Source organism: Salvelinus fontinalis, chromosome 12 (assembly GCF_029448725.1).
Source record: "Salvelinus fontinalis isolate EN_2023a chromosome 12, ASM2944872v1, whole genome shotgun sequence".
Lineage (NCBI taxonomy): Eukaryota > Metazoa > Chordata > Actinopteri > Salmoniformes > Salmonidae > Salvelinus > Salvelinus fontinalis.
The window spans coordinates 59,049,496-59,074,207 of NC_074676.1; the positions used below are offsets into that span (position 1 = coordinate 59,049,496).

General features: G+C 48.8%; 1 protein-coding gene across 3 annotated transcripts in view; it reads right to left on the reverse strand.

The window, feature by feature from the left end:
- slc9a7 (solute carrier family 9 member 7) overlaps positions 1 to 24,712 on the reverse strand; it is a 173,967-nt gene that overhangs the window by 87,975 nt on the left and 61,280 nt on the right. For all 3 annotated transcript variants that reach the window (XM_055941220.1, XM_055941219.1, XM_055941218.1), the window contains exon 10: positions 14,036 to 14,147. In XM_055941220.1, coding sequence (XP_055797195.1) covers positions 14,036 to 14,147 — 112 coding nt within the window. The remainder of the gene's footprint in view (positions 1 to 14,035; positions 14,148 to 24,712) is intronic.

Here is a 24,712-nt window from a genome sequence, read left to right on the forward strand (position 1 = left end):
GAGGAACCCACAGTAAAACCACCTAGCTAGTGATGTCTGGAGAACCCACAGTTAGACCACCTAGCTAGTGATGTCTGTAGAACCCACAGTTAGACCACCTAGCTAGTGATGTCTGGAGAACCCACAGTTAGACCACCTAGCTAGTGATGTCTGGAGAACCCACAGTAAAACCACCTAGCTAGTGATGTCTGGAGAACCCACAGTAAAACCACCTAGCTAGTGATGTCTGTAGAACCCACAGTTAGACCACCTAGCTAGTGACGTCTGGAGAACCCACAGTTAGACCACCTAGCTAGTGACATCTGGCGAACCCACAGTAAAACCACCTAGCTAGTGATGTCTGGAGAACCCACAGTTAGACCACCTAGCTAGTGACGTCTGGAGAACCCACAGTAAAACCACCTAGCTAGTGACGTCTGGAGAACCCACAGTAAAACCACCTAGCTAGTGACGTCTGGAGAGGAACCCACAGTAAAACCACCTAGCTAGTGACGTCTGGAGAGGAACCCACAGTAAAACCACCTAGCTAGTGACATCTGGAGAGGAACCCACAGTAAAACCACCTAGCTAGTGACGTCTGGAGAGGAACCCACAGTAAAACCACCTAGCTAGTGACGTCTGGAGAACCCACAGTAAAACCACCTAGCTAGTGACGTCTGGAGAGGAACCCACAGTAAAACCACCTAGCTAGTGACATCTGGAGAGGAACGCACAGTAAAACCACCTAGCTAGTGACGTCTGGAGAGGAACCCACAGTAAAACCACCTAGCTAGTGATGTCTGGAGAGGAACCCACAGTAAAACCACCTAGCTAGTGATGTCTGGAGAACCCACAGTAAAACCACCTAGCTAGTGACGTCTGGAGAACCCACAGTAAAACCACCTAGCTAGTGACGTCTGGAGAGGAACCCACAGTAAAACCACCTAGCTAGTGACATCTGGAGAGGAACGCACAGTAAAACCACCTAGCTAGTGACGTCTGGAGAGGAACCCACAGTAAAACCACCTAGCTAGTGATGTCTGGAGAGGAACCCACAGTAAAACCACCTAGCTAGTGATGTCTGGAGAGGAACCCACAGTAAAACCACCTAGATAGTGATGTCTGGAGAACCCACAGTAAAACCACCTAGCTAGTGATGTCTGGAGAGGAACCCACAGTAAAACCACCTAGCTAGTGACGTCTGGAGAACCCACAGTAAAACCACCTAGCTAGTGATGTCTGGAGAACCCACAGTAAAACCACCTAGCTAGTGATGTCTGGAGAACCCACAGTTAGACCACCTAGCTAGTGATGTCTGGAGAACCCACAGTAAAACCACCTAGCTAGTGACGTCTGGAGAACCCACAGTAAAACCACCTAGCTAGTGATGTCTGGAGAGGAACCCACATAATGACAATTCCAAGGTGGGTGTCATCAGAGCCCTGTGGAGTGGGTGGGTGTCAGAGCCCTGTGGAGTGGGTGGGTGTCAGAGCCCTGTGGGGTGGGTGGGTGTCAGAGCCCTGTGGAGTGGGTGGGTGTCAGAACCCTGTGGAGTGGGTGGGTGTCAGAGCCCTGTGGGGTGGGTGGGTGTCAGAGCCCTGTGGAGTGGGTGGGTGTCATCAGAGCCCTGTGGAGTGGGTGGGTGTCAGAGCCCTGTGGAGTGGGTGGGTGTCAGAGCCCTGTGGAGTGGGTGGGTGTCAGAGCCCTGTGGAGTGGGTGGGTGTCAGAGCCCTGTGGAGTGGGTGGGTGTCAGAGCCCTGTGGAGTGGGTGGGTGTCAGAGCCCTGTGGAGTCTCAGCTGACTATAGCAGAGTCTCCTCTCATCACACAGCTGACTACAGCAGAGTCTCCTCTCATCACACAGCTGACTACAGCAGAGTCTCCTCTCATCACACAGCTGACTATAGCAGAGTCTCCTCTCATCACACAGCTGACTACAGCAGAGTCTCCTCTCATCACACAGCTGACTATAGCAGAGTCTCCTCTCATTACACAGCTGACTATAGCAGTCTCCTCTCATCACACAGCTGACTATAGCAGAGTCTCCTCTCATCACACAGCTGACTATAGCAGAGTCTCCTCTCATCACACAGCTGACTATAGCAGAGTCTCCTCTCATCACACAGCTGACATAGCAGAGTCTCCTCTCATCACACAGCTGACTATAGCAGAGTCTCCTCTCATTACACAGCTGACTATAGCAGTCTCCTCTCATCACACAGCTGACTATAGCAGAGTCTCCTCTCATCACACAGCTGACTACAGCAGAGTCTCCTCTCATCACACAGCAGACTATAGCAGAGTCTCCTCTCATCACACAGCTGACTACAGCAGAGTCTCCTCTCATCACACAGCTGACTATAGCAGAGTCTCCTCTCATCACACAGCTTTTTAGTAGACACTGAGGATTCTCCTTCCAGTACAGTCTAGCAGTCTCCTCTCATCACACAGCTGACTAACTATAGCAGAGTCTCCTCTCATCACACAGCTGACTATTGCAGAGTCTCCTCTCATCACACATCTGACTAACTATAGCAGAGTCTCCTCTCATCACACAACTGACTATAGCAGAGTCTCCTCTCATCACACAACTGACTATAGCAGAGTCTCCTCTCATCACACAGCTGACTAACTGTAGCAGAGCCTCCTCTCATCACACAGCTGACTACAGCAGAGTCTCCTCTCATCACACAGCTGACTAACTGTAGCAGAGTCTCCTCTCATCACACAGCTGACTACAGCAGAGTCTCCTCTCATCACACAGCTGACTAACTATAGCAGAGTCTCCTCTCATCACACAGCTGACTATAGCAGAGTCTCCTCTCATCACACAGCTGACTACAGCAGAGTCTCCTCTCATCACACAGCTGACTAACTATAGCAGAGTCTCCTCTCATCACACAACTGACTATAGCAGAGTCTCCTCTCATCACACAGCTGACTATAGCAGAGTCTCCTCTCATCACACAGCTGACTACAGCAGAGTCTCCTCTCATCACACAGCTGACTAACTATAGCAGAGTCTCCTCTCATCACACAGCTGACTATAGCAGAGCCTCCTCTCATCACACAGCTGACTATAGCAGAGTCTCCTCTCATCACACAGCTGACTAACTGTAGCAGAGTCTCCTCTCATCACACAGCTGACTAACTGTAGCAGAGTCTCCTCTCATCACACAGCTGACTATAGCAGAGTCTCCTCTCATCACACAGCTGACTATAGCAGAGTCTCCTCTCATCACACAGCTGACTAACTGTAGCAGAGTCTCCTCTCATCACACAGCTGACTATAGCAGAGTCTCCTCTCATCACACAGCTGACTAACTGTAGCAGAGTCTCCTCTCATCACACAGCTGACTATTGCAGAGTCTCCTCTCATCACACAGCTGACTAACTATAGCAGAGTCTCCTCTCATCACACAGCTGACTATAGCAGAGTCTCCACTCATCACACAGCTGACTAACTGTAGCAGAGTCTCCTCTCATCACACAGCTGACTATAGCAGAGTCTCCTCTCATCACACAGCTGACTAACTGTAGCAGAGTCTCCTCTCATCACACAGCTGACTATTGCAGAGTCTCCTCTCATCACACAGCTGACTAACTATAGCAGAGTCTCCTCTCATCACACAGCTGACTATAGCAGAGTCTCCTCTCATCACACAGCTGACTAACTGTAGCAGAGTCTCCTCTCATCACACAGCTGACTAACTGTAGCAGAGTCTCCTCTCATCACACAGCTGACTAACTATAGCAGAGTCTCCTCTCATCACACAGCTGACTATAGCAGAGTCTCCTCTCATCACACAGCTGACTACAGCAGAGTCTCCTCTCATCACACAGCTGACTATAGCAGAGTCTCCTCTCATCACACAGCTGACTACAGCAGAGTCTCCTCTCATCACACAGCTGACTAACTATAGCAGAGTCTCCTCTCATCACACAGCTGACTATAGCAGAGTCTCCTCTCATCACACAGCTGACTAACTATAGCAGAGTCTCCTCTCATCACACAGCTGACTATAGCAGAGTCTCCTCTCATCACACAGCTGACTATAGCAGAGTCTCCTCTCATCACACAGCTGACTAACTGTAGCAGAGTCTCCTCTCATCACACAGCTGACTAACTGTAGCAGAGTCTCCTCTCATCACACAGCTGACTATAGCAGAGTCTCCTCTCATCACACAGCTGACTATAGCAGAGTCTCCTCTCATCACACAGCTGACTAACTGTAGCAGAGTCTCCTCTCATCACACAGCTGACTATAGCAGAGTCTCCTCTCATCACACAGCTGACTAACTGTAGCAGAGTCTCCTCTCATCACACAGCTGACTATTGCAGAGTCTCCTCTCATCACACAGCTGACTAACTATAGCAGAGTCTCCTCTCATCACACAGCTGACTATAGCAGAGTCTCCTCTCATCACACAGCTGACTAACTGTAGCAGAGTCTCCTCTCATCACACAGCTGACTATAGCAGAGTCTCCTCTCATCACACAGCTGACTAACTGTAGCAGAGTCTCCTCTCATCACACAGCTGACTAACTGTAGCAGAGTCTCCTCTCATCACACAGCTGACTATAGCAGAGTCTCCTCTCATCACACAGCTGACTATAGCAGAGTCTCCTCTCATCACACAGCTGACTATAGCAGAGTCTCCTCTCATTACACAGCTGACTATAGCAGAGTCTCCTCTCATTACACAGCTGACTACAGCAGAGTCTCCTCTCATTACACAGCTGACTACAGCAGAGTCTCCTCTCATCACACAGCTGACTATAGCAGAGTCTCCTCTCATCACACAGCTGACTATAGCAGAGTCTCCTCTCATCACACAGCTGACTATAGCAGAGTCTCCTCTCATCACACAGCTGACTATAGCAGAGTCTCCTCTCATCACACAGCTGACTATAGCAGAGTCTCCTCTCATCACACAGCTGACTATAGCAGAGTCTCCTCTCATCACACAGCTGACTATAGCAGAGTCTCCTCTCATCACACAGCTGACTAACTATAGCAGAGTCTCCTCTCATCACACATCTGACTATAGCAGAGTCTCCTCTCATCACACAGCTGACTACAGCAGAGTCTCCTCTCATCACACAGCTGACTATAGCAGAGTCTCCTCTCATCACACAGCTGACTATAGCAGAGTCTCCTCTCATCACACAGCTGACTATAGCAGAGTCTCCTCTCATCACACAGCTGACTATAGCAGAGTCTCCTCTCATCACACAGCTGACTATAGCAGAGTCTCCTCATCACACAGCTGACTATAGCAGAGTCTCCTCTCATCACACAGCTGACTATAGCAGAGTCTCCTCTCATCACACAGCTGACTATAGCAGAGTCTCCTCTCATCACACAGCTGACTATAGCAGAGTCTCCTCTCATCACACAGCTGACTATAGCAGAGTCTCCTCTCATCACACAGCTGACTATAGCAGAGTCTCCTCTCATCACACAGCTGACTACAGCAGTCTCCTCTCATCACACAGCTGACTATAGCAGAGTCTCCTCTCATCACACAGCTGACTATAGCAGTCTCCTCTCATCACACAGCTGACTATAGCAGAGTCTCCTCTCATCACACAGCTGACTAACTATAGCAGAGTCTCCTCTCATCACACAGCTGACTATAGCAGAGTCTCCTCTCATCACACAGCTGACTAACTGTAGCAGAGTCTCCTCTCATCACACAGCTGACTATAGCAGAGTCTCCTCTCATCACACAGCTGACTATAGCAGAGTCTCCTCTCATCACACAGCTGACTACAGCAGAGTCTCCTCTCATCACACAGCTGACTAACTGTAGCAGAGTCTCCTCTCATCACACAGCTGACTACAGCAGAGTCTCCTCTCATCACACAGCTGACTACAGCAGAGTCTCCTCTCATCACACAGCTGACTATAGCAGAGTCTCCTCTCATCACACAGCTGACTATAGCAGAGTCTCCTCTCATCACACAGCTGACTACAGCAGTCTCCTCTCATCACACAGCTGACTATAGCAGTCTCCTCTCATCACACAGCTGACTATAGCAGTCTCCTCTCATCACACAGCTGACTATAGCAGTCTCCTCTCATCACACAGCTGACTACAGCAGAGTCTCCTCTCATCACACAGCTGACTACAGCAGAGTCTCCTCTCATCACACAGCTGACTATAGCAGAGTCTCCTCTCATCACACAGCTGACTGACTATAGCAGAGTCTCCTCTCATCACACAGCTGACTATAGCAGAGTCTCCTCTCATCACACAGCTGACTATAGCAGAGTCTCCTCTCATCACACAGCTGACTATAGCAGAGTCTCCTCTCATCACACAGCTGACTATAGCAGAGTCTCCTCATCACACAGCTGACTATAGCAGAGTCTCCTCTCATCACACAGCTGACTATAGCAGAGTCTCCTCTCATCACACAGCTGACTATAGCAGAGTCTCCTCTCATCACACAGCTGACTATAGCAGAGTCTCCTCTCATCACACAGCTGACTATAGCAGAGTCTCCTCTCATCACACAGCTGACTATAGCAGAGTCTCCTCTCATCACACAGCTGACTATAGCAGAGTCTCCTCTCATCACACAGCTGACTAACTATAGCAGAGTCTCCTCTCATCACACAGCTGACTACAGCAGAGTCTCCTCTCATCACACAGCTGACTATAGCAGAGTCTCCTCTCATCACACAGCTGACTATAGCAGAGTCTCCTCTCATCACACAGCTGACTATAGCAGAGTCTCCTCTCATCACACAGCTGACTATAGCAGAGTCTCCTCTCATCACACAGCTGACTATAGCAGAGTCTCCTCTCATCACACAGCTGACTATAGCAGAGTCTCCTCTCATCACACAGCTGACTATAGCAGAGTCTCCTCTCATCACACAGCTGACTATAGCAGAGTCTCCTCTCATCACACAGCTGACTATAGCAGAGTCTCCTCTCATCACACAGCTGACTACAGCAGTCTCCTCTCATCACACAGCTGACTATAGCAGAGTCTCCTCTCATCACACAGCTGACTATAGCAGTCTCCTCTCATCACACAGCTGACTATAGCAGAGTCTCCTCTCATCACACAGCTGACTAACTATAGCAGAGTCTCCTCTCATCACACAGCTGACTATAGCAGAGTCTCCTCTCATCACACAGCTGACTAACTGTAGCAGAGTCTCCTCTCATCACACAGCTGACTATAGCAGAGTCTCCTCTCATCACACAGCTGACTATAGCAGAGTCTCCTCTCATCACACAGCTGACTATAGCAGAGTCTCCTCTCATCACACAGCTGACTATAGCAGAGTCTCCTCTCATCACACAGCTGACTATAGCAGAGTCTCCTCTCATCACACAGCTGACTATAGCAGAGTCTCCTCTCATCACACAGCTGACTATAGCAGAGTCTCCTCTCATCACACAGCTGACTATAGCAGAGTCTCCTCTCATCACACAGCTGACTACAGCAGTCTCCTCTCATCACACAGCTGACTATAGCAGAGTCTCCTCTCATCACACAGCTGACTATAGCAGTCTCCTCTCATCACACAGCTGACTATAGCAGAGTCTCCTCTCATCACACAGCTGACTAACTATAGCAGAGTCTCCTCTCATCACACAGCTGACTATAGCAGAGTCTCCTCTCATCACACAGCTGACTAACTGTAGCAGAGTCTCCTCTCATCACACAGCTGACTATAGCAGAGTCTCCTCTCATCACACAGCTGACTATAGCAGAGTCTCCTCTCATCACACAGCTGACTATAGCAGAGTCTCCTCTCATCACACAGCTAACTACAGCAGAGTCTCCTCTCATCACACAGCTGACTACAGCAGAGTTTCCTCTCATCACACAGCTGACTAACTATAGCAGAGTCTCCTCTCATCACACAGCTGACTATAGCAGAGTCTCCTCTCATCACACAGCTGACTACAGCAGGCTCCTCTCATCACACAGCTGACTATAGCAGAGTCTCCTCTCATCACACAGCTGACTATAGCAGTCTCCTCTCATCACACAGCTGACTATAGCAGTCTCCTCTCATCACACAGCTGACTACAGCAGAGTCTCCTCTCATCACACAGCTGACTACAGCAGAGTCTCCTCTCATCACACAGCTGACTATAGCAGAGTCTCCTCTCATCACACAGCTGACTATAGCAGAGTCTCCTCTCATCACACAGCTGACTAACTATAGCAGAGTCTCCTCTCATCACACAGCTGACTATAGCAGAGTCTCCTCTCATCACACAGCTGACTATAGCAGAGTCTCCTCTCATCACACAGCTGACTATAGCAGAGTCTCCTCTCATCACACAGCTGACTATAGCAGTCTCCTCTCATCACACAGCTGACTATAGCAGTCTCCTCTCATCACACAGCTGACTACAGCAGAGTCTCCTCTCATCACACAGCTGACTACAGCAGAGTCTCCTCTCATCACACAGCTGACTAACTATAGCAGAGTCTCCTCTCATCACACAGCTGACTACAGCAGAGTCTCCTCTCATCACACAGCTGACTATAGCAGAGTCTCCTCTCATCACACAGCTGACTATAGCAGAGTCTCCTCTCATCACACAGCTGACTACAGCAGAGTCTCCTCTCATCACACAGCTGACTATAGCAGAGTCTCCTCTCATCACACAGCTGACTAACTATAGCAGAGTCTCCTCTCATCACACAGCTGACTACAGCAGAGTCTCCTCTCATCACACAGCTGACTATAGCAGAGTCTCCTCTCATCACACAGCTGACTATAGCAGAGTCTCCTCTCATCACACAGCTGACTATAGCAGAGTCTCCTCTCATCACACAGCTGACTATAGCAGAGTCTCCTCTCATCACACAGCTGACTATAGCAGAGTCTCCTCTCATCACACAGCTGACTATAGCAGAGTCTCCTCTCATCACACAGCTGACTATAGCAGAGTCTCCTCTCATCACACAGCTGACTATAGCAGAGTCTCCTCTCATCACACAGCTGACTATAGCAGAGTCTCCTCTCATCACACAGCTGACTATAGCAGAGTCTCCTCTCATCACACAGCTGACTACAGCAGTCTCCTCTCATCACACAGCTGACTATAGCAGAGTCTCCTCTCATCACACAGCTGACTATAGCAGTCTCCTCTCATCACACAGCTGACTATAGCAGAGTCTCCTCTCATCACACATCTGACTAACTATAGCAGAGTCTCCTCTCATCACACAGCTGACTATAGCAGAGTCTCCTCTCATCACACAGCTGACTAACTGTAGCAGAGTCTCCTCTCATCACACAGCTGACTATAGCAGAGTCTCCTCTCATCACACAGCTAACTACAGCAGAGTCTCCTCTCATCACACAGCTGACTACAGCAGAGTTTCCTCTCATCACACAGCTGACTATAGCAGAGTCTCCTCTCATCACACAGCTGACTATAGCAGAGTCTCCTCTCATCACACAGCTGACTATAGCAGAGTCTCCTCTCATCACACAGCTGACTACAGCAGAGTCTCCTCTCATCACACAGCTGACTATAGCAGAGTCTCCTCTCATCACACAGCTGACTATAGCAGAGTCTCCTCTCATCACACAGCTGACTATAGCAGAGTCTCCTCTCATCACACAGCTGACTATAGCAGAGTCTCCTCTCATCACACAGCTGACTATAGCAGAGTCTCCTCTCATCACACAGCTGACTATAGCAGAGTCTCCTCTCATCACACAGCTGACTATAGCAGAGTCTCCTCTCATCACACAGCTGACTACAGCAGTCTCCTCTCATCACACAGCTGACTATAGCAGTCTCCTCTCATCACACAGCTGACTATAGCAGTCTCCTCTCATCACACAGCTGACTATAGCAGTCTCCTCTCATCACACAGCTGACTACAGCAGAGTCTCCTCTCATCACACAGCTGACTACAGCAGAGTCTCCTCTCATCACACAGCTGACTATAGCAGAGTCTCCTCTCATCACACAGCTGACTATAGCAGAGTCTCCTCTCATCACACAGCTGACTAACTATAGCAGAGTCTCCTCTCATCACACAGCTGACTATAGCAGAGTCTCCTCTCATCACACAGCTGACTATAGCAGAGTCTCCTCTCATCACACAGCTGACTATAGCAGTCTCCTCTCATCACACAGCTGACTATAGCAGAGTCTCCTCTCATCACACAGCTGACTATAGCAGAGTCTCCTCTCATTACACAGCTGACATAGCAGAGTCTCCTCTCATCACACAGCTGACTACAGCAGAGTCTCCTCTCATCACACAGCTGACTACAGCAGAGTCTCCTCTCATCACACAGCTGACTATAGCAGAGTCTCCTCTCATCACACAGCTGACTATAGCAGAGTCTCCTCTCATCACACAGCTGACTAACTATAGCAGAGTCTCCTCTCATCACACAGCTGACTACAGCAGAGTCTCCTCTCATCACACAGCTGACTATAGCAGTCTCCTCTCATCACACAGCTGACTACAGCAGTCTCCTCTCATCACACAGCTGACTACAGCAGAGTCTCCTCTCATCACACAGCTGACTATAGCAGTCTCCTCTCATCACACAGCTGACTACAGCAGAGTCTCCTCTCATCACACAGCTGACTATAGCAGAGTCTCCTCTCATCACACAGCTGACTATAGCAGAGTCTCCTCTCATCACACAGCTGACTACAGCAGAGTCTCCTCTCATCACACAGCTGACTATAGCAGTCTCCTCTCATCACACAGCTGACTACAGCAGAGTCTCCTCTCATCACACAGCTGACTACAGCAGAGTCTCCTCTCATCACACAGCTGACTATAGCAGAGTCTCCTCTCATCACACAGCTGACTATAGCAGTCTCCTCTCATCACACAGCTGACTATAGCAGAGTCTCCTCTCATCACACAGCTGACTATAGCAGAGTCTCCTCTCATCACACAGCTGACTATAGCAGAGTCTCCTCTCATCACACAGCTGACTATAGCAGAGTCTCCTCTCATCACACAGCTGACTATAGCAGAGTCTCCTCTCATCACACAGCTGACTATAGCAGAGTCTCCTCTCATCACACAGCTGACTATAGCAGAGTCTCCTCTCATCACACAGCTGACTATAGCAGAGTCTCCTCTCATTACACAGCTGACTATAGCAGAGTCTCCTCTCATCACACAGCTGACTATAGCAGAGTCTCCTCTCATTACACAGCTGACTATAGCAGAGTCTCCTCTCATCACACAGCTGACTACAGCAGAGTCTCCTCTCATCACACAGCTGACTATAGCAGAGTCTCCTCTCATTACACAGCTGACTATAGCAGTCTCCTCTCATCACACAGCTGACTATAGCAGAGTCTCCTCTCATCACACAGCTGACTATAGCAGAGTCTCCTCTCATCTCACAGCTGACTATAGCAGAGTCTCCTCTCATCACACAGCTGACTATAGCAGAGTCTCCTCTCATCACACAGCTGACTATAGCAGAGTCTCCTCTCATCACACAGCTGACTATAGCAGAGTCTCCTCTCATCACACAGCTGACTATAGCAGAGTCTCCTCTCATCACACAGCTGACTATAGCAGAGTCTCCTCTCATCACACAGCTGACTATAGCAGAGTCTCCTCTCATCACACAGCTGACTATAGGGGATTCATCAGAGCATGTCTAAGTGGCTCAGTTCATTGGTGTTTGAAGTCATTTGTGTAAAGGGTAAAAGGTGACAGGAGACGGTCCTGCGCCCCCGTGTTGGTACATATCCGATCTGATACTGCCTGGTTCAGCCTTACCAACGCTATTTGTCAGGTAGTTCACAATCCATTTGATTTTGTGTGGGTTTACGTGACTGTCCTTTATCTTCTGGGCCTGCGGGTGGGATTGTATGGTATTGAAAGCACTGGAGAAGTCGAGGAACATTGTTGTCACCTCGGCTTCTCCGGGTGTGGAGGAGGGAGAGCATCGTCGTGTGGAGGAGGGAGAGCATCGTCGTGTGGAGGAGGGAGAGCATCGTCGTGTGGAGGAGGGAGAGCATCGTCGTGTGGAGGAGGGAGAGCATCGTCGTGTGGAGGAGGGAGAGCATCGTCAACACCAGTTTTTGGGCCGTAGGCAAATTGCTAAGGATCCATATCGCCTGCCACCTCGACTCTTCATGAAAGATATTAAAACCCACTCAAAAGGTTTTCAGGACTTGTGTGAAGTCTTTCAGTGCAGTCCCTCCTGCTTTCTTTGAAATGGGTACTCTGCAGGATGTTTTCCATTTAGTAGGAATATCTGTGAGTATTAGGGACAGGTTGAAAACGATACTGCAGTATGATCAGCCTGTTGATTAGCACACACCTTGAGTCCTCTGGCTTTAAAACCCCCCATCAGGCCCTGCTCACTTCCTGGGATTGATCCTCTTCAGCAGCTTAACCAAATGTTCCTCCCAGATGCTCACGGGCTCAGTGCTTCCCAGAGTCCAGCACCTCCCCAATCTGCTGTTGCTCTGCTGAGAAACTGGTTCAACTCTGTGGCTCTGTCCCTTCCCCCCCATCAGCCCCATGGTGCTGTTATCTTCTTCATACCATCCCAGACATCCTTCATGTTATTATCTTGCAGCGTTCTAATTTCAGGTTGTATTTATGTTTTGCCTTTCCTGATCAGCCCTTTAACTTCCGTTCTGTACTACTGTCAACTCATCCCTATTATGTAAACCCTTCTTTTTCCTGTTCAGTGCCTCCTTGATTTATTTTAAGACACATGGTTTATTATTTGCATAGCATTTCACAGTTTTAAATATAAAACTGTAAAATATCGTCTATAAATAGATTCTAATCTGTACCTGCCAAGCAGCTCTACAGATCCTCCTCCCAGTCGTCTATAAATAGATTGTCACGATCGTGTGGCGGATTGACGGACCAAAATGCAGCAGTTGGAAAATAAGCCATCTTCTTTTATTTAACAACACGAAGATGAACACGACACAAAACTCTATACAAACTAACAAAACAACAAAACGACCGTGAAGCTACAAACGTTGTGCACATACATACAGGCTACAAACGTTCTACATAGACAATTACTCACAACCAATGAGAGCCTATGGCTACCCTAAATAAGGCTCCCAATCAGAGACAACCGAAATCAGCTGTCTCTAATTGGGAACTCATTCAGGTAACCATAGACTCTCCTAGATAACTAAACATACATAGACAACGCTAGACATCTACACTCAACACAAACCCATATACTACACCCCATAACCCCTTTACCATATAAACACCCAAAACCAACAAAACACAAACATTCCCCATGTCACACCCTGACCTAACTAAAATAATAAAGAAAACAAAGAATACTAAGGCCAGGGCGTGACATAGATTTTAATCTGTACCTGCCAAGCAGCACTACAGATCCTCCTCCCAGTCGTCTATAAATAGATTCTAATCTGTACCTGCCAAGCAGCTCTACAGATCCTCCTCCCAGTCGTCTATAAATATATTCTAATCTGTACCTGCCAAGCAGCTCTGCAGAACCTCCTCCCAGTCGTCTATAAATAGACATCACTGGTCTATACGAGAGACATCACTGGTCTATACGAGAGACATCACTGGTCTATACGAGAGACATCATTGGTCTATACTAGAGACATCACTGGTCTATACGAGAGACATCATTGGTCTATACGAGAGACATCATTGGTCTATACTAGAGACATCATTGGTCTATACTAGAGACATCATTGGTCTATACTAGAGACATCATTGGTCTATACTAGAGACATCATTGGTCTATACTAGAGACATCATTGGTCTATACTAGAGACATCATTGGTCTATACAAGAGACATCATTGGTCTATACTAGAGACATCATTGGTCTATACTAGAGACATCATTGGTCTATACGAGAGACATCATTGGTCTATACTAGAGACATCATTGGTCTATACTAGAGACATCATTGGTCTATACGAGAGACATCATTGGTCTATACTAGAGACATCATTGGTCTATACTAGAGACATCATTGGTCTATACTAGAGACATCATTGGTCTATACTACAGACATCATTGGTCTATACTAGATCCATCACTGTTACCTGCCATCATCATCATGTGCTGGAAGTTGCCCCTGATCTTGTTCCTGCGTCCCAGGTTGAGCAGGAAGGAGAGGGGGTAGATGTTGGCGGCACGGCCTATGAAGATGGCCAGCTGACGGACGGGACAGTGTTGAGGATAGAAGACGGTATACATAAAGGACATAAACTCTGCCACAATGTGAAGAACACCCCACAGCCCTGTTTACCTTGAAATATCAAAACTGACAGCGAACTATCAACAGTTAAAGGGGAATGGAAACACTATCCACTCTTAAAGGGGAATGGAAACACGGTCCACTCTTAAAGGGGAATGGAAACACTAGCCACTCTTAAAGGGGAATGGAAACACTAGCCACTCTTAAAGGGGAATGGAAACACGGTCCACTCTTAAAGGGGAATGGAAACACTATCAACTCTTAAAGGGGAATGGAAACACTAGCCACTCTTAAAGGGGAATGGAAACACTAGCCACTCTTAAAGGGGAATGGAAACACGGTCCACTCTTAAAGGGGAATGGAAACACTAGCCACTCTTAAAGGGGAATGGAAACACTATCCACTCTTAAAGGGGAATGGAAACACTATCCACTCTTAAAGGGGAATGGAAACACTATCCACTCTTAAAGGGGAATGGAAACACTATCCACTCTTAAAGGGGAATGGAAACACTAGCCACTCTTAAAGGGGAATGGAAACACTAGCCACTCTTAAAGGGGAATGGAAACACGGTCCACTCTTAAAGGGGAATGGAAACACTAGCCACTCTTAAAGGGGAATGGAAACACTATCCACTCTTAAAGGGGACTGGAAACACGGTCCACTCTTAAAGGGGAATGGAAACACTAGCCACTCTTAAAGGGGAATGGAAACACTTGCCACTCTTAAAGGGGAATGGAAACACTATCAACTCTTAAAGGGGAATGGAAACACTTTAGGAAGTACATTTAAGCAAAGAGATGTATTCAATCCACTAATAGTAAACATGTGCATTTAACATAAAAACATTTATATATTTAGTATTTTGATCGTCGACAAGGTATATTTGATCTATGGTCAGCTCCATTATAAATTGCCATAGCAACGACTGATGCCAGTGCGTCACTGGCAGGAAACAGTAAAGTGTGGTATTGAGTTTTCACACGGAGAGTGAATCGAAAGAGAGTGAAGTTAGGACAACGAAGACGGCAACAAAACGTAGTAATTCAAACATTAACTGTATAGCACCAGGCTGTAGGAATTGGCTCCAAAAAAAATCCCTCTAAGCTACCATCGGCGGCCCAATGACCCACAACTTTTGAAGAAGTGGCTTCTTAGGGCTAGGCCCCCTTTTTCTCCACTTCCTGTCTGAATGACGTGCCCAAAGTAAACTGCCTGTTACTCAGGCCCTGAAGCCAGGATATGCATATAATTGGTACCATTGGAAAGAAAACACTTTAAAGTTTGTAGAAATGTTAAAATAATCAACGAGAGTATAACACAATAGATATGGTAGGAGAAAATCCAAAGAAAAACCAACCAGAATTTTTTTGAGAGAGACCATCCTCTTAGAATGGCAAGTATAAGGACATACTGAAAATTAGCTCCCTGGATGCAATTCCTATGGCTTCCACCGGGTGTCAGCAGTCTATGTTCAAGGTTTCAAAAACGAATAAGAAATATCATTTTAGAGTGTCTGAGGAGTAGATAGAAATGTATTTTGACTTGTGAAACAAAGTTTAGGGGTAGATTACCGGATTCTGAGGTAACGTTAAACCAGTCACGACTGTTGATGACTAGGCTAGCGTTAGACACTGGACAACTTTGTTGCAACTGTAGTTGAAGGTAACAAGCTAATTGTGTCTGAAGTGTTGTGTGTAACACCCCCCAGTAACTAACGTTTGTAGTTACTCTGTAGCCCTGTTACTAGGTAGTTACCCTGTAGCCCTGTTACTAGGTAGTTACCCTGTAGCCCTGTTACTAGGTAGTTACCCTGTAGCCCTGTTACTAGGTCGTTACCCTGTAGCCCTGTTACTAGGTCGTTACCCTGTAGCCCTGTTACTAGGTCGTTACCCTGTAGCCCTGTTACTAGGTCGTTACCCTGTAGCCCTGTTACTAGGTCGTTACCCTGTAGCCCTGTTACTAGGTCGTTACCCTGTAGCCCTGTTACTAGGTCGTTACCCTGTAGCCCTGTTACTAGGTCGTTACCCTGTAGCCCTGTTACTAGGTCGTTACCCTGTAGCCCTGTTACTAGGTCGTTACCCTGTAGCCCTGTTACTAGGCCGTTACCCTGTAGCCCTGTTACTATTCCGTTACCCTGTAGCCCTGTTACTATTCCGTTACCCTGTAGCCCTGTTACTAGGCCGTTACCCTGTAGCCCTGTTACTAGGCCGTTACCCTGTAGCCCTGTTACTAGGCCGTTACCCTGTAGCCCTGTTACTAGGCCGTTACCCTGTAGCCCTGTTACTAGGCCGTTACCCTGTAGCCCTGTTACTAGGCAGTTACCCTGTAGCCCTGTTACTAGGCAGTTACCCTGTAGCCCTGTTACTAGGCAGTTACCCTGTAGCCCTGTTACTAGGCAGTTACTCTGTAGCCCTGTTACTAGGCAGTTACTCTGTAGCCCTGTTACTAGGTAGTTACCCTGTAGCCCTGTTACTAGGTAGTTACCCTGTAGCCCTGTTACTAGGTAGTTACCCTGTAGCCCTGTTACTAGGTAGTTACCCTGTAGCCCTGTTACTAGGTAGTTACCCTGTAGCCCTGTTACTAGGTAGTTACCCTGTAGCCCTGTTACTAGGTAGTTACCCTGTAGCCCTGTTACTAGGTAGTTACCCTGTAGCCCTGTTACTAGGTAGTTACCCTGTAGCCCTGTTACTAGGTAGTTACCCTGTAGCCCTGTTACTAGGTAGTTACCCTGTAGCCCTGTTACTAGGTAGTTACTCTGTAGCCCTGTTACTAGGTAGTTACTCTGTAGCCCTGTTACTAGGTAGTTACTCTGTAGCCCTGTTACTAGGTAGTTACTCTGTAGCCCTGTTACTAGGTAGTTACCCTGTAGCCCTGTTACTAGGTAGTTACCCTGTAGCCCTGTTACTAGGTAGTTACCCTGTAGCCCTGTTACTAGGTAGTTACCCTGTAGCCCTGTTACTAGGTAGTTACTCTGTAGCCCTGTTACTAGGTAGTTACTCTGTAGCCCTGTTACTAGGTAGTTACTCTGTAGCCCTGTTACTAGGTAGTTACTCTGTAGCCCTGTTACTAGGTAGTTACCCTGTAGCCCTGTTACTAGGTAGTTACCCTGTAGCCCTGTTACTAGGTAGTTACTCTGTAGCCCTGTTACTAGGTAGTTACTCTGTAGCCCTGTTACTAGGTAGTTACCCTGTAGCCCTGTTACTAGGTAGTTACTCTGTAGCCCTGTTACTAGGTAGTTACTCTGTAGCCCTGTTACTAGGTAGTTACTCTGTAGCCCTGTTACTAGGCAGTTACTCTATAGCCCTGTTACTAGGCAGTTACCCTGTAGCCCTGTTACTAGGCAGTTACCCTGTAGCCCTGTTACTAGGCCGTTACCCTGTAGCCCTGTTACTAGGCCGTTACCCTGTAGCCCTGTTACTAGGCCGTTACCCTGTAGCCCTGTTACTAGGCAGTTACCCTGTAGCCCTGTTACTAGGCAGTTACCCTGTAGCCCTGTTACTAGGTAGATACCCTGTAGCCCTGTTACTAGGTAGTTACCCTGTAGCCCTGTTACTAGGTAGTTACCCTGTAGCCCTGTTACTAGGTAGTTACCCTGTAGCCCTGTAACTAGGTCGTTACCCTGTAGCCCTGTAACTAGGTAGTTACCCTGTAGCCCTGTAACTAGGTCGTTACCCTGTAGCCCTGTTACTAGGTCGTTACCCTGTAGCCCTGTTACTAGGTCGTTACCCTGTAGCCCTGTTACTAGGTCGTTACCCTGTAGCCCTGTTACTAGGTCGTTACCCTGTAGCCCTGTTACTAGGTCGTTACCCTGTAGCCCTGTTACTAGGTCGTTACCCTGTAGCCCTGTTACTAGGTCGTTACCCTGTAGCCCTGTTACTAGGCCGTTACCCTGTAGCCCTGTTACTAGGCCGTTACCCTGTAGCCCTGTTACTAGGCCGTTACCCTGTAGCCCTGTTACTAGGCCGTTACCCTGTAGCCCTGTTACTAGGCCGTTACCCTGTAGCCCTGTTACTAGGCCGTTACCCTGTAGCCCTGTTACTAGGCCGTTACCCTGTAGCCCTGTTACTAGGCCGTTACCCTGTAGCCCTGTTACTAGGCCGTTACCCTGTAGCCCTGTTACTAGGCCGTTACCCTGTAGCCCTGTTACTAGGCCGTTACCCTGTAGCCCTGTTACTAGGCCGTTACCCTGTAGCCCTGTTACTAGGCCGTTACCCTGTAGCCCTGTTACTAGGCCGTTACCCTGTAGCCCTGTTACTAGGCCGTTACCCTGTAGCCCTGTTACTAGGCCGTTACCCTGTAGCCCTGTTACTAGGCCGTTACCCTGTAGCCCTGTTACTAGGCCGTTACCCTGTAGCCCTGTTACTAGGCCGTTACCCTGTAGCCCTGTTACTAGGCCGTTACCCTGTAGCCCTGTTACTAGGCCGTTACCCTGTAGCCCTGTTACTAGGCCGTTACCCTGTAGCCCTGTTACTAGGCCGTTACCCTGTAGCCCTGTTACTAGGCCGTTACCCTGTAGCCCTGTTACTAGGTCGTTACCCTGTAGCCCTGTTACTAGGTCGTTACCCTGTAGCCCTGTTACTAGGTCGTTACCCTGTAGCCCTGTTACTAGGTCGTTACCCTGTAGCCCTGTTACTAGGTCGTTACCCTGTAGCCCTGTTACTAGGTCGTTACCCTGTAGCCCTGTTACTAGGTCGTTACCCTGTAGCCCTGTTACTAGGTAGTTACGCTGTAGCCCTGTTACTAGGTAGTTACGCTGTAGCCCTGTTACTAGGTAGTTACGCTGTAGCCCTGTTACTAGGTAGTTACGCTGTAGCCCTGTTACTAGGTAGTTACGCTGTAGCCCTGTTACTAGGTAGTTACGCTGTAGCCCTGTTACTAGGTAGTTACCCTGTAGCCCTGTTACTAGGTAGTTACCCTGTAGCCCTGTTACTAGGTAGTTACCCTGTAGCCCTGTTACTAGGTAGTTACCCTGTAGCCCTGTTACTAGGTAGTTACCCTGTAGCCCTGTTACTAGGTAGTTACCCTGTAGCCCTGTTGCTAGGTAGTTACCCTGTAGCCCTGTTGCTAGGTAGTTACCCTGTAGCCCTGTTGCTAGGTAGTTACCCTGTAGCCCTGTTACTAGGTAGTTACCCTGTAGCCCTGTTACTAGGTAGTTACCCTGTAGCCCTGTTACTAGGTAGTTACCCTGTAGCCCTGTTACTAGGTAGTTACCCTGTAGCCCTGTTACTAGGTAGTTACCCTGTAGCCCTGTTACTAGGTAGTTACCCTGTAGCCCTGTTACTAGGTAGTTACACTGTAGCCCTGTTACTAGGTAGTTACCCTGTAGCCCTGTTACTAGGTAGTTACCCTGTAGCCCTGTTACTAGGTAGTTACTCTGTAGCCCTGTTACTAGGTAGTTACCCTGTAGCCCTGTTACTAGGTAGTTACCCTGTAGCCCTGTTACTAGGTAGTTACCCTGTAGCCCTGTTACTAGGTAGTTACCCTGTAGCCCTGTTACTAGGTAGTTACGCTGTAGCCCTGTTACTAGGTCGTTACCCTGTAGCCCTGTTACTAGGTCGTTACCCTGTAGCCCTGTTACTAGGTCGTTACCCTGTAGCCCTGTTACTAGGTCGTTACCCTGTAGCCCTGTTACTAGGTCGTTACCCTGTAGCCCTGTTACTAGGTAGTTACCCTGTAGCCCTGTTACTAGGTAGTTACCCTGTAGCCCTGTTACTAGGTAGTTACCCTGTAGCCCTGTTACTAGGTAGTTACCCTGTAGCCCTGTTACTAGGTAGTTACCCTGTAACCCTGTTACTAGGTAGTTACCCTGTAGCCCTGTTACTAGGTAGTTACCCTGTAGCCCTGTTACTAGGTAGTTACCCTGTAGCCCTGTTACTAGGTAGTTACCCTGTAGCCCTGTTACTAGGTAGTTACCCTGTAGCCCTGTTACTAGGTAGTTACCCTGTAGCCCTGTTACTAGGTAGTTACCCTGTAGCCCTGTTACTAGGTAGTTACCCTGTAGCCCTGTTACTAGGTAGTTACCCTGTAGCCCTGTTACTAGGTAGTTACCCTGTAGCCCTGTTACTAGGTAGTTACCCTGTAGCCCTGTTACTAGGTAGTTACCCTGTAGCCCTGTTACTATGTAGTTACCCTGTAGCCCTGTTACTAGGTAGTTACTCTGTAGCCCTGTTACTAGGTAGTTACTCTGTAGCCCTGTTACTAGGTAGTTACTCTGTAGCCCTGTTACTAGGTAGTTACTCTGTAGCCCTGTTACTAGGTAGTTACTCTGTAGCCCTGTTACTAGGTAGTTACTCTGTAGCCCTGTTACTAGGTAGTTACCCTGTAGCCCTGTTACTAGGTAGTTACTCTGTAGCCCTGTTACTAGGTAGTTACTCTGTAGCCCTGTTACTAGGTAGTTACTCTGTAGCCCTGTTACTAGGTCGTTACCCTGTAGCCCTGTTACTAGGTCGTTACCCTGTAGCCCTGTTACTAGGTAGTTACTCTGTAGCCCTGTTACTAGGTCGTTACTCTGTAGCCCTGTTACTAGGTAGTTACTCTGTAGCCCTGTTACTAGGTAGTTACTCTGTAGCCCTGTTACTAGGTAGTTACTCTGTAGCCCTGTTACTAGGTAGTTACCCTGTAGCCCTGTTACTAGGTAGTTACCCTGTAGCCCTGTTACTAGGTAGTTACCCTGTAGCCCTGTTACTAGGTAGTTACTCTGTAGCCCTGTTACTAGGTAGTTACTCTGTAGCCCTGTTACTAGGTAGTTACTCTGTAGCCCTGTTACTAGGTCGTTACCCTGTAGCCCTGTTACTAGGTCGTTACCCTGTAGCCCTGTTACTAGGTCGTTACCCTGTAGCCCTGTTACTAGGTCGTTACCCTGTAGCCCTGTTACTAGGTAGTTACCCTGTAGCCCTGTTACTAGGTAGTTACCCTGTAGCCCTGTTACTAGGTAGTTACTCTGTAGCCCTGTTACTAGGTAGTTACCCTGTAGCCCTGTTACTAGGTAGTTACCCTGTAGCCCTGTTACTAGGTAGTTACCCTGTAGCCCTGTTACTAGGTAGTTACCCTGTAGCCCTGTTACTAGGTAGTTACCCTGTAGCCCTGTTACTAGGTAGTTACCCTGTAGCCCTGTAACTAGGTAGTTACCCTGTAGCCCTGTTACTAGGTAGTTACCCTGTAGCCCTGTTACTAGGTAGTTACCCTGTAGCCCTGTTACTAGGTAGTTACCCTGTAGCCCTGTTACTAGGTAGTTACCCTGTAGCCCTGTTACTAGGTCGTTACCCTGTAGCCCTGTTACTAGGTCGTTACCCTGTAGCCCTGTTACTAGGTCGTTACCCTGTAGCCCTGTTACTAGGTAGTTACCCTGTAGCCCTGTTACTAGGTAGTTACTCTGTAGCCCTGTTACTAGGTAGTTACTCTGTAGCCCTGTTACTAGGTAGTTACTCTGTAGCCCTGTTACTAGGTAGTTACTCTGTAGCCCTGTTACTAGGTAGTTACTCTGTAGCCCTGTTACTAGGTAGTTACTCTGTAGCCCTGTTACTAGGTAGTTACTCTGTAGCCCTGTTACTAGGTAGTTACTCTGTAGCCCTGTTACTAGGTAGTTACCCTGTAGCCCTGTTACTAGGTAGTTACTCTGTAGCCCTGTTACTAGGTAGTTACTCTGTAGCCCTGTTACTAGGTAGTTACCCTGTAGCCCTGTTACTAGGTAGTTACTCTGTAGCCCTGTTACTAGGTAGTTACTCTGTAGCCCTGTTACTAGGCAGTTACCCTGTAGCCCTGTTACTAGGTAGTTACCCTGTAGCCCTGTTACTAGGTAGTTACCCTGTAGCCCTGTTACTAGGTAGTTACTCTGTAGCCCTGTTACTAGGTAGTTACTCTGTAGCCCTGTTACTAGGTCGTTACCCTGTAGCCCTGTTACTAGGTCGTTACCCTGTAGCCCTGTTACTAGGTCGTTACCCTGTAGCCCTGTTACTAGGTAGTTACTCTGTAGCCCTGTTACTAGGTAGTTACTCTGTAGCTATGCTTCCATCTCAGATCTTCAAGTAACGTTACTGTAATCCATTTTGTTGACATGTGTTTTAATGTTTTGTTAGCTCCACCTTACTTAGCTAGACTGAAGTTGACATATCTAATGTTTGCTGGGGGGGGGGAAATGGCCCTGTATTTGCTGTGTGTGTGTTGACAAAGCTTACAAGACAGGTAGCTTGTTAATGCCAACTTATATATTTGGGTTCAGTTGTCTTAACAAAACGTTTGTTTGTTTCCAGGATGAAATCTTCATCCCTGAAAAGGTTTTCATCCTGGAGGAGACAGAGGAGGAGGAGACTGCAGGAGGAGACTGTGCAGGAGGAGACAGAGGAGGAGGAGACTGTGCAGGAGGAGACTGTGCAGGAGGAGACTGCAGGAGGAGAGTGTGCAGGAGGAGACAGAGGAGGAGGAGACTGTGCAGGAGGAGGCTGTGCAGGAGGAGACAGAGGAGGAGGAGACTGTGCAGGAGGAGACTGAGGAGGAGGAGACTGCAGGAGGAGAGTGTGCAGGAGGAGACAGAGGAGGAGGAGACTGTGCAGGAGGAGACTGTGCAGGAGGAGACTGTGCAGGAGGAGACTGTGCAGGAGGAGACAGAGGAGGAGGAGACTGCAGGAGGAGACTGTGCAGGAGGAGACAGGGGAGGTACAAGCAAATCCATGTTATTTCTAAGGCTATTGTTTGTTTCAAGACACAATCTGTCATCACTGAGGCCATTTTGGATATAAACTGGACAATACACAGTGATTCTTGAATATACCTATATCCTAATAGATGTCTTAATTATTTTCTACCAACAGGAAAGTACAGATAGTACAGCATGCCAAAATGACCCCTGGGTGCCAGAGTGTTGCTGCTGTGGAGAAGAGGTCCACCGGGACCCTCACTAAACAGGTCCACCGGGACCTTCACTAAACAGGTCCACCGGGACCCTCACTAAACAGGTCCACCGGGACCCTCACTAAAGAGGTCCACCGGGACCCTCACTAAACTGACCCCTGGGTGCCAGAGTGTTGCTGCTGTGGAGAAGAGGTCCACCGGGACCCTCACTAAACTGACCCCTGGGTGCCAGAGTGTTGCTGCTGTGGAGAAGAGGTCCACCGGGACCCTCACTAAACTGACCCCTGGGTGCCAGAGTGTTGCTGCTGTGGAGAAGAGGTCCACCGGGACCCTCACTAAACTGACCCCTGGGTGCCAGAGTGTTGCTGCTGTGGAGAAGAGGTCCACCGGGACCTTCACTAAACTGACCCCTGGGTGCCAGAGTGTTGCTGCTGTGGAGAAGAGGTCCACCGGGACCCTCACTAAACTGACCCCTGGGTGCCAGAGTGTTGCTGCTGTGGAGAAGAGGTCCACCGGGACCCTCACTAAACTGACCCCTGGGTGCCAGAGTGTTGCTGCTGTGGAGAAGAGGTCCACCGGGACCCTCACTAAAGAGGTCCACCGGGACCCTCACTAAACAGGTCCACCGGGACCAGTACTAAACAGGTCCACCGGGACCTTCACTAAAGAGGTCCACCGGGACCATCACTAAAGAGGTCCACCGGGACCATCACTAAACAGGTCCACCGGGACCTTCACTAAACAGGTCCACCGGGACCATCACTAAACAGGTCCACCGGGACCATCACTAAACTGACCCCTGGGTGCCAGAGTGTTGCTGCTGTGGAGAAGAGGTCCACCGGGACCCTCACTAAACTGACCCCTGGGTGCCAGAGTGTTGCTGCTGTGGAGAAGAGGTCCACCGGGACCCTCACTAAACTGACCCCTGGGTGCCAGAGTGTTGCTGCTGTGGAGCAGAGGTCCACCGGGACCCTCACTAAACTGACCCCTGGGTGCCAGAGTGTTGCTGCTGTGGAGAAGAGGTCCACCGGGACCATCACTAAACTGACCCCTGGGTGCCAGAGTGTTGCTGCTGTGGAGAAGAGGTCCACCGGGACCATCACTAAACTGACCCCTGGGTGCCAGAGTGTTGCTGCTGTGGAGAAGAGGTCCACCGGGACCCTCACTAAACTGACCCCTGGGTGCCAGAGTGTTGCTGCTGTGGAGAAGAGGTCCACCGGGACCCTCACTAAACTGACCCCTGGGTGCCAGAGTGTTGCTGCTGTGGAGAAGAGGTCCACCGGGACCTTCACTAAACTGACCCCTGGGTGCCAGAGTGTTGCTGCTGTGGAGAAGAGGTCCACCGGGACCCTCACTAAACTGACCCCTGGGTGCCAGAGTGTTGCTGCTGTGGAGAAGAGGTCCACCGGGACCCTCACTAAACTGACCCCTGGGTGCCAGAGTGTTGCTGCTGTGGAGAAGAGGTCCACCGGGACCCTCACTAAAGAGGTCCACCGGGACCCTCACTAAAGAGGTCCACCGGGACCCTCACTAAAGAGGTCCACCGGGACCTTCACTAAAGAGGTCCAACGGGACCCTCACTAAACAGGTCCACCGGGACCATCACTAAACTGACCCCTGGGTGCCAGAGTGTTGCTGCTGTGGAGCAGAGGTCCACCGGGACCATCACTAA